Here is a 10221-nt window from a genome sequence, read left to right as displayed (position 1 = left end):
ATATTGATTGCTTCACGGCTCGCGGAAAATGTTGAAAAGTGACTTGCCAATTTTCACAACGCATCGCCCAAATGGGAAACGGCAAGGAGCGAAGTTGGAAAGAGTTTCCCCCGGGATACCCTCTCTCGCAGCAGTTTCCATTTGGCAGCCGGCAAGGTAATGGTATTCCCCGCCGAAGTCAGCCCATCTTACTGGGTATCCACCAGGTCGAAACCAAAACCTATCCCTGTCCACGCGTTGATGCTTTCCTCACTGACATTTTTCATGCTGTGTCGCGTACGCTGATTGATGAATGAATAACCGAGTCAAGCAATGAATGAGCCCCACCCATTTGAGTTTTTCAACCGTAAAAATATGTCAAGTGGACAGGCGGTGGAAGTTAACGCCCAAAGCGAAGTTCCAGTCGGCAAAATAAATGACTCTTCCATTCGGGATTCCTAATCAAATCACATGTGTGATTCGAGCAGCAGCCGTCCTAAAGAAAACTATTATCCCAACACGTTACAAAGAAAAGCCAAATTAATTTTATTTTTTTAGCATTTACTTTTCTGCATCTGCGACCAGCGATGACAACCGAAGAACATAAATCAATCAATTATCCAAGATATCGAAAGAGAATTTCCACTTTCTTCAGCTACATTTACGAAGAGCCCATTCGTCCAGGTGGCCCAGGTATTCCCGGATATCCATCCGGTCCTGGGATCCCCGGTGGTCCAAGCGGTCCAATTTTGCCTGTTAAGCCTTGAGGCCCCTGTGGTCCAGGCATCCCCGGTAGTCCATTGTATCCATTTATGCCATCTCGCCCTGGTGGTCCAACCATGCCCGGTAACGCAGGCGCACGCCTCTCCAAAGCAGCAACACGACTTTGCAAAGCTTGCAGTAAAGTGTTCAATGACCACGATAGCTCATCAATTTTACTATTGACTTGAATTTTAAACTCCTCAAAGTCTTGTTCAAGTTGCTTAAAAAACCGTTATTATAAATTATTATTTGATACAATTAATTTAAATTACTATTTACCGAATTTTCCCCATCAATCGAAACGAGGCAAACGCTCAGCAGGAGAGCACCGAGTATATACTTCTTCATTCTACGACAATACAATATATTATGATTTCTCAGTTGAATTTATATTGACTTACTTCATAAATTAGTTCTCTTTTTTATTAGAATCATAATAAACACATCTCTCGCTCTTTAATATAAACCACTGATAAGTCAAAATGTATTCGAGTCGCGCTCTTTAAATTTCTGATAAGCCCGCTTTGTTAATCTTATGGGTTGAATAAAATGAGTGTAATTCTTAATCAGTTATAAAACATTTTTGGATGATGGCTTTGCTTTTAATTATACCATATGTATTTTCAAGATGAGTCTACCTTTGAACCGATCAACTGACTACTTGCGTTGTTAAGAGATAACGTGTGGCTCTTAATGTGTTATTCTAAGAAAACACTGTCTTGACTTTCATTAATTTAATTCTCATTATAAAAGAAACTTGAAAAATTGTTGAGCTTTTCTAATCAATCAATTATCCAAGATATCGAAAGATAATTTCCCCTTTCTTCAGCTACATTTCCAGGCGGCCCATTCGTCCAGGTAGTCCAGGTATTCCCGGACGTCCAGCTGGTCCTGGGATCCCCGGTGGTCCAACCGGTCCAGGTAGGCCTGGTGAACCTGACATCCCGTCAAGCCCCGGTAATCCAGGGTGTCCATTGCACGAACATCCAGACCCGCCCCTCTCCAAAGCAGCAACACGATTGTGCAAAGCTTGCATTTTACTATTGGCTTGAAATTTAAACTCCTCAAAGTCTTGTTCAAGTTGCTTAAAAAACCGTCATTATAAATTATTATTTGATAAAATGAATTTAAATTACTATTTACCGAATTTTGCCCATCAATCGAAACGAGGCAAACGCTCAGCAGAGAACACCGAGTATATACTTCTTCATTCTACGGCAATACAATAAATTATATTTTCTCGGGCTCATTTTTAGCTGAATTTATATTGACTTACTTATAGACAAAACTATCGATTAGTTCTCTTTTTTATTGGGATCATAACGAATGCATCTCTCGCTCTTAAATATAAACAACTGATAGGTCAAAATGTATTCGAGTCGCGCTCTTAAATTTCTTATAAGCAAGCTTTGTTAACCTTATGGGTTAAATAACATGACATTATAAATCCTTTTTTGATGACGACGAGTCTACCCTTGAACCGATCAACTGATGAGCCTCGTTATGAAGAGATAATGTGTGGCTTTTAATCTGTTATTCTAAGAAAAACACTGTCTAAACTTTCATTTATTTAATTCTCATTATAAAAGAAACAAATTTATTTTTAAAATTGTTGAGCTTTTCCAATCAAGCAACAGTTCACATAATAACTTAAATTTTGTTTTTTTCCATTGTTCTCTGTGTAGGGATCTCCAGTTTCGAGGCGTCAAATCGATGGGGATTTGGGAATACATAGCCAACTGAAGCAGGCAGAATATATTTACTTATGTGGGTGGGTCGGACCAGCATTCACTTTGACAGTTGACAAGACACCGCTACACATACAATGCCAGACCGTCTTGGAACGACAGCAACTTGATCTTTTACATGGGTCGAGGTCCCCGGAGAATTAACGGCTAATTAAATTAGGCGTGGGCCGAGGGCGTTGTCCAAATGAGTTGAACACCCGATTAAAGGTTGGCATTTGTTACATTACAGAGAATTTAATAAGCCACTTTTAGTATTTTTAATAAAATTGTTTACGTTTTTAATAAAATGCATTTCCTTTTTAAATCAGCCACTATGGGCTAAAATCTAAGTCAAGAGTTTATGAAAAGCTAAGACGTTTCCTGCCACTGCTGCTGGAGAAAAACTTTCCCTTCTTCTTGGTCCTGCTGTCCTTCCATTGCATCCTGAAATCCTAGCTTATCGCTGCATTTCTCTACAGGGGAATAAAAATATTTAACACGAAACTAAAATTAAATTTATTTCACAAGTCATTGTATTACATTTTTTTTATTTTACTGAAAGATGTAAAAACTTATAAAACTAGAAAAATTAAATGAAATAAGAATACAAAAGTTGAGCAAAAAATTTTACACATTTGCTAAGAATAATAAATAAAGTGGCTGAGAAAATATATTTTAATTCTTAAAGTTTGCCGATAGTTTACACCAAATACCTAAATTTATAAAATATTTTCTTGTGTGACATCTCCGAACTTTTAATATTATAAAATTTTCCCCGTGTAGCCGGTCACTTTTCACCATTCCGTTCCGTCTGTCGTGTCGCCGTGTCCGTTGAGTGCATTAATACGCTTGCATAATACTTTAATGTCGGAGCTTGTCCCCCAGTTTTCCAGTCCCTTTTCCCAGCGCCCTTTTTCCAGTCCCTTGTCAGCTGACAAACGGAAAAGCTGCTGCCACTACTGCTGCTGCTGCTGCTGATGATGATTCTGGGTGGCAGAGCTGGGAAAACTTTTGCCGGGCTGCAGGAAGTGCAAGAAAATTAAGAAAATACTCATCGTTCTCAGTGCGGCGGTGGCCAGGCTATTTACGACACTGAGCATCGAAATTATACGCCCAGCGAGCGCTGCTCCACTTGGCCAAAGTAAAAGTCAACATTCAGAGCGGGTCTAAGCCAAAGGCGAGTGTCCAAAAGAAATTCCAAGTGTTGTAAAATGGCAACAAGGATTGTTGAGCAATTTGCCGGGGAGTATGTGCGTGTGCGTGGCTGTGCCCCAAAAAAGTTTGGCCCACACACAAATGGCCAAATGCAAACTTTGCCACAAGCAGCGAAGCGATCCAGAAGAGTTCTTGAGATATGAGCACAATTAAAACTTGCCGCAAAAGGCCAGTTGGCGTTGCCGTTTCTGGTCCCTGGGATATCTCAGAAGTGCCAGCTTTGAGTGATAAGCCGTAGCGGAAAACGGAGGAATTGCCGAAAGGGGGAGTGAATATATAGTTTTGGTGGACCCGAGAAATCGATTTAAGTTCTAAACTATTGGAGGGCATTTTAAACCTTATAGCTCCCAAAAATGAGAACACTTTGAACCCTTTGAAGATTACGTGTCGATATATACTTTCTATTGAATGGGCAGAAAAAATAGATTTACATTTTTCATTTACTTTTTAGTTTTAATTTAAACACATAATATTTTATATTTTAAAATATTTTTTTACAATTTTTCTCTATTCTTAGAGGCATTAAAAACTGAGTCTTCCTGAATTGAAGCCATTCTTTTTTACTTTACGGCATGTTAAACATTACATGATAACGCGTTGATAGCAAATAATATTTTTAAACAGCCTTTCCCAAATCTCTTCAGTCCATTTTAATTTTGGTAAGACTAGAGCCATTTCATCTCCCCTTGCCCTCACCCTCACCCTGAAATCAAAACTTTTGAAAAAGCCCTAACAAACAGAAAGAACTGACGAAATCATGGCCATAAACAGAATCAATGAGCAGTAAAGCGGCAATAGATTTGAGTTATGGTTATTAATAATGCTGTGTGAGCTGCCCCCGGCAAAGGACGAGATAACCTCGGAAACGAGTCGGGACATGGTGTACATGCGGCAATGCAGACTTGTCTGGGGCCAAAAACACAATATAATACGGGGAGATTCCGGGCTGCGATGGGTTTTTGTGTGGAGTTCTGGGGAGGATTGTGTTGGCCGGTCAAACAACAACAGGCAATGAACAAGAGTTAAGCTGGATGGCATCCTTCACAAAACATTGCATCGTGTGAATCCAATATAGGAGTAGATCCAAACCCCTCTACCGCCGCTCTTTGCTGCCGGAAATGCCTTTTGTCTGGCTTCATAATATTTTGCTCGTTACTTTTTAATATGACTCAAAACAACATCCGAGCTCCCAGACAGCCGGGCACAGTGTGTTTTTTGGGGGGGGAGGTTCATTGGGGGGACGTCAGGACCATACAGTCGGACATATTATCTGCTCTAAGCGAGACAATGCTAAAATCTATCTGGGAGTGAAAATTTTATTACCGTCCTTCGAGGTGGTGGGGGGAAGGGGAAGGGGGGATGGAGCAGTCTGTGACACCGTAATCAGTGCATGTCCTTGTCAGGGTGTCAGAAGATTACTCATAAAATGGCCAAATCTTTTGTCACCTTTTCGGGGTTGAACTTCAAGTGTGCTTCAGTGCGGTTTTTCCCCTCATCCATTAGCGTTTATTGCTTATGATAAGCTGCTCACTCTGTTTCCCCCAAAAATTGTTCATAAATTCAACTGGATTTTGCATCTGATGGTGGCTTGTGGCCTCCACAATTGTAGCTCCCCTCAAAATGGTATTTACGCTTACTCAACGAAACAGGAAAGAAATCTGGGAATCAGCATAAATATTATTACAAAATGCTTGACCGCACTTCAAAGTGCAAAGCCAACTGGGAAACATTTGCTGAGCTCTGCCCTGGAATGCTTATTCATCGTCCATATTTTCTTAGCAATACTCGCTACTTTTTGAGAATAAGGGTATATTCATGAGAATTTAGCCGGAACAACAATCAAAGCTTTAAGTTTCAAATATGTTTGAGCTGAGGCAAAAAGATGTATTTTCTCTCATTCCGTAAGCAATACGATCATATCAGAGATTTATTTGTCTCTGCCAATTAAAAATTATATTGACAGTTTAAGTGCAGGGTATTCAATAGTCTGACCTTTTGGCTATATTATTTTAAATATTGTTTTCTCATTGTGCCTCAGATGTCACCGGGCTTCAATCACACCTGTCGTTATCCTACCAACTACACCCCTCATATGGAATAACTCAGTAAAGGTATAATAAACAAAAGAAATTCTGACGTTTTTTCAAGACTTATTGGAAATTTGTAATCGAAACGCGTTGAAGTTGACATGTATTGAAATAAAAGATCTTGACACAATACAAAGTATATACAAAGTATATATAAAGAACGTTGCGCAAAGACGCATTAAAGACTTTATATTCTTAGGAATCATGACTCATTTCCGGAGCAGCTATAGGATTTTTCAATGATTAGATCAACTTCAGCTGTTAAAGTATGTCTTTAAAATACCGTCTAAATTATGATTTTTTTGAAGAAATTCAGTCCTTCAAAGTACTTATGAAACGACAGTCAAGATAAGAATATAAAGTTATCTGCAGCAACAATATAGCAGGGTAAAGGTCTCACTCAAGCGAGGTTTGCGCGAGCACAGACTTATTCTAATCAAAAGTATATGGCTGCATACATAAGTGACAATAGTTCAAAATTTAATACCACAGAAAATTTCCGTGAATTCAAAATTATCAAAAAAGAAAGCTTACTTCGTCAAACAGAAGTTTATATACACTTGTATTTATTAAAAAAAAAGTTATTCGTTTTTACACTTACTAAACCAGTTTCTAATAATAGAGTTTTAAAACACTACATTAATCAAAACGAATTTCTGAAATCATTGGACGCTACTAAATCTCAATTATGCGTATACCTTCAAACACAACAAAGTTATTCCGTATTTTCTTAATTTTTCTATAAATACTAAGACAGCTTTATATCATGGCCTTCCAAACTCGGCGGTTCCGAAATATTTACATTCTGCAGTAGAAAGAATTATTTAGAAAAGTTTTATCGGAATAACTTAAAAACTGAGAAACTACTTTGGGTAATACATATAGATGACGTAGAAAAAACAAATATATGTTAAGATATGATCAAGTCTTCTTTATTGAACGCTTCTGGCTGAGATTAGCATACCCTCTGCAAGGGTATAAATAAAATGATAAGCAATGACCAATGTACTTAAGCTGACATAACTTATGAGCTTATTTCAGTAAGTCGCTGTTTCGACGACTAGTTAGTTCGTTTTGGTTAAGTACCAGCTATGGGTAAATTCGGTGAAATAATAATTTTCATTTGTATTGTGCACCTCCTCTTGCACACTTCGAATGGTGAATGGGTTTGTATAAAAGAAAAAATAGATTAAACAAAAATATATTATAAATATTTGCACACTGGATGGCAGAATAGATTAAAAGTAGACCAAATTTTTAAATTAAAGACAATGTTTTAAATGCTGAAAACGTATTTACTTACTTTACTTACTTTTTATTAACGGCTAGGGTTTTCCTGTGTTTTCGATTTAATAGCAAGTTTTAACTTTCCTTTCCATAGTACAACTTATAACTATTTATTAGTCCAGTGTTCATAATATTTACGAGTGCAGTTTACAAACAACCAAAAAATAAAAATTTTTTCTTAGAATGACTTTGAGTTTCGCCTAAGGGATATCCTTTTTAAGATGGAAAAAATGGCAACAAGGATAGACAACCTAGCGGACAAGTTACAGGAGTGTAGATCCTCGGGTACTCATGGTTCGGTTGGACCTCCTGGCCCTCCTGGTCTTCCAGGAAGAAACGGACTCAAAGGAGAAAAGGGCGATACGCGCATAATTGGTAGTCAAGGTCCTATCGGTCCTCCAGGACAGCCAGGTCGTGACTGCTCTCCATGCGAAAACAGGGAACGAGAAGATATACCCTTTTTTGGCGGAAAACACCTCTCACAGCCTGTAATTATTTTTCGAGGTGGGCAAGGAGATCCTGATGTAGAAACCACAACAAAACCGAAAAAAGGAAGCCCGGATTATGATTATGCAAATTAATAGGCATCTGGTTTTTATTAAAGTTTATATCTTTATTTTCCACCCAAAACTTTCTTGTCTTTCGTTATTTTATAGTTGCTTTACGAAACCTTTGATGTTTCCTTGTAGCACCACAACTGTAGGGCATTTTCGTTTGTGTCACCGCCATTACTGTCGCCATTTGGTGTTTGACTAAAAAAGCGAACGGGCGAGGCATCATAAACTTGCCCAGTTCTCACACAACCCTATGTAAATAAATATAAACACGGAACGCTGTGCCCGCCCAACCCTGTATATATATAAAATACATTTTTGTTCCTACGCTTTATGCATGCAGCAGAGGGAAACATTTTATATTGCACACATATATTTTTCATAAACCGGGAAATTTAGGTCACCACCACGGGGTATATCCCATACAGCTGGCAAGATGGCAGCGTCGTCTGCTATTAAACGCTAATGCTGAGGCCCCACCGGGCGATTCCCCAGCGGTCAACGAACGGACGACGTCAAAGCGTCGTCAAAAATGAATATGCGCATGGGATGCGCCGGAAATATTAAGCATACGCCGCGTGTGTGAGTGCTCGCCGTGTTTATGCCGCATAGCGAAAATTACGAAAACGGCCACGCCAACGATGCAGGCCAGTTGATAAAGGGGGTGTTCTGGAATTGGTTTCATATTGAATATCATAATTAAAGAAGTCGATTTGGAAAAGCAACTAAAAATGGCAATCAAAGGTTTACCAGTTGCACTACATTTATCATTATTAATCATTGTTGCCAAGCTCAACCTGTTTTTTTTTTAGATTTAATGATTTTAGGAAATGAAATAAGAAACTGATTCTCTTTTAGATTCAATGATTTAATGAAGTAAAATAATTAAAAATACAATGATTTGATTTGAATATTACAAATTCTTGAGCACAAAATTGTTTGATAAACTGCGAAACACTTGAGGCGTAAGTATTATTTTTTCCTCAAAACCATTAAAAATGCACCGGAAAAGGTTTTCCGGAACTCCCGAGCCAACACACATGAGGCTCTTCGCGATTTCGTCGCAAATAGTCGGGGGTCTCTAAGGTTTCGAAAGTATGATTGCGTGCCTAAGCGCCGTCTTACGGTTGATAGCTTCATTATAGTGCCGTGTTGCAGTTGCCGCTGCTGTCGTTGATGTTGCTGTTGCATATTTGCCTCTTTGGCTTATACACAGAGAAAAATTTGAGCTAAAACCCATATTTTGTTCACTACGGAAACCACAGAAATTTAAATGTTCAAGTTTGTTTTAAATGTCGTTAAACTTCCTCGACTTTGAGACTCCACACTTTTTCTCGATTTATTCGACATTTTTATGCGTGAATAGTAATAGTTTTTTCTTTGTGTATCCCTTGCTTGTTTTTTTTTTCAAGTTGCAAGTGCTGATTATGGCCATAAGGAAAGGGAGAATCTTGGACTTTGCCTGCATTCTGCTCGTTTGCGTTTTTCTAATTTTAGTTAAAGTGTTTTGCGGTTGTGCTTCACCACTCCTTGCCTTAATTTTAAAATTGCCAAGTAGAGTTTTAGCCTGGCCTCCTTTCGGTTGTTAGCGCGCCAAGTGAAAGTTGCCATTTCTGTGTGCGCCTCGCACTCAAGTTTTATGGGGCTGCTTAAGATTTAGAAATTATGATTGGCGCGTGGAGAGGCCGAGCACCTTTATAGCTCAAACAGAAGGGAGAAGTGTTTGCAATTAGAATTGGGGTTATATTTTCAATACCCGTTATTTTATTCAGTAAAAAAATTTAAACAAATATAAGGACCAAAAATAGTCCTGTCTCTGTGATTTAAACAGTTGACTTATTTTTCATCAATGGACGTTCATTCCAAACCAAATAAATCCATTAACTAACCGAAACTAAAGCCAGGGGAAAGTATCTCCGGCTGGGCCACCTCTTCCTGCCCCAGTAAATAAAACAAAAAGAGTTAGGATCCACTTGGCCAGACACTCCCATGCGCATAAATTTCAATAGCAAATCCATAGATGGCCATGGGACTAGTGGCCGCTCCACTCTCACAGACAGCGGAAATTGTTGAGATTTATGGCGACGGGGTTGCAAAGGGTTGCGCCATATTTATTTGAAAGTAAGTTGCATCCCAGTTATCCTGCTTTCGGAGGACCTGCCTACTACTAACCGGGAGGAGCGAAGCGTTTCAGTTTTCAGTTCTGGTTAAAAACCCCAAAAGGATATTACATATCCTGTTCCTAGTCGTGTAAATGCCATTATAGATTGAATGTTTGCTCGGGGTCGAAAGTTGCGATTGCCTTTTTGCCCGTTTGATTTACGTTTTCCTTGCATCCGCATCCATTTTGTTGTCCTCAGCATCGCATGTTGCCTACTTCAAGGCGTTTCTGCCTCGGATACCCTTGTTCAGTGAAATGGGGGCTAAGAATGGAAATTATTATATAAATATATATTTTTATATATATATATATTTCCTTTTGAATATCAATTGATATTTTTTTTGAATATTCTTGTTGTTTTTAGAAAGATTAAAGACACCCTTCAGGACCTCTTAATTCTTGAGTTAGGCAAACCATATTAAAATACAAAAATATTCTTCAACAATAAG

The 10221-nt window shown here is 38.6% G+C and overlaps 2 protein-coding genes across 2 annotated transcripts; one reads left to right on the top strand and one right to left on the bottom strand.

Moving 5' to 3' along the window:
• Window positions 1–554: 554 nt before the first annotated feature.
• LOC108051014 (collagen alpha-1(X) chain-like) lies at window positions 555–1554 on the bottom strand. Its single transcript, XM_017132956.2, has 2 exons — window positions 1021–1554; window positions 555–961 (listed from the first exon to the last, which is right to left on the bottom strand). The coding sequence occupies exons 1-2, from the start codon at window positions 1087–1089 to the stop codon at window positions 641–643; spliced, it is 390 nt and encodes a 129-aa protein (XP_016988445.2). The 5' UTR covers window positions 1090–1554; the 3' UTR covers window positions 555–640.
• Window positions 1555–6830: 5276 nt separating this feature from the next.
• LOC108051010 (collagen alpha-1(IV) chain-like) lies at window positions 6831–7638 on the top strand. Its single transcript, XM_017132954.2, has 2 exons — window positions 6831–6936; window positions 7240–7638. Exons 1-2 carry the CDS (start codon window positions 6862–6864, stop codon window positions 7636–7638), a joined length of 474 nt encoding a protein of 157 aa, XP_016988443.1. The 5' UTR covers window positions 6831–6861.
• The last annotated feature ends 2583 nt before the right edge of the window (window positions 7639–10221 follow it).

The sequence above is a fragment of the Drosophila rhopaloa genome, unplaced genomic scaffold, assembly GCF_018152115.1.
Source record: "Drosophila rhopaloa isolate 14029-0021.01 unplaced genomic scaffold, ASM1815211v1 contig_163, whole genome shotgun sequence".
Classification (NCBI taxonomy): Eukaryota; Metazoa; Arthropoda; class Insecta; order Diptera; family Drosophilidae; genus Drosophila; species Drosophila rhopaloa.
This window is presented reverse-complemented; position numbering and strand designations above follow the sequence as displayed.

Bases quoted from the DNA above. Each gene is read 5' to 3' on its own strand.
- LOC108051014 (XM_017132956.2), bottom strand. From the start codon at position 1,089: ATGAAGAAGTATATACTCGGTGCTCTCCTGCTGAGCGTTTGCCTCGTT. The intron at 962-1,020 runs GTAAATAGTAAT...CGGTTTTTTAAG, and splicing joins CGATTGATGGGGAAAATTCG to CAACTTGAACAAGACTTTGA.
- LOC108051010 (XM_017132954.2), top strand. From the start codon at position 6,862: ATGGGTAAATTCGGTGAAATAATAATTTTCATTTGTATTGTGCACCTC. The intron at 6,937-7,239 runs GTTTGTATAAAA...ATTTTTTCTTAG, and splicing joins ACACTTCGAATGGTGAATGG to AATGACTTTGAGTTTCGCCT.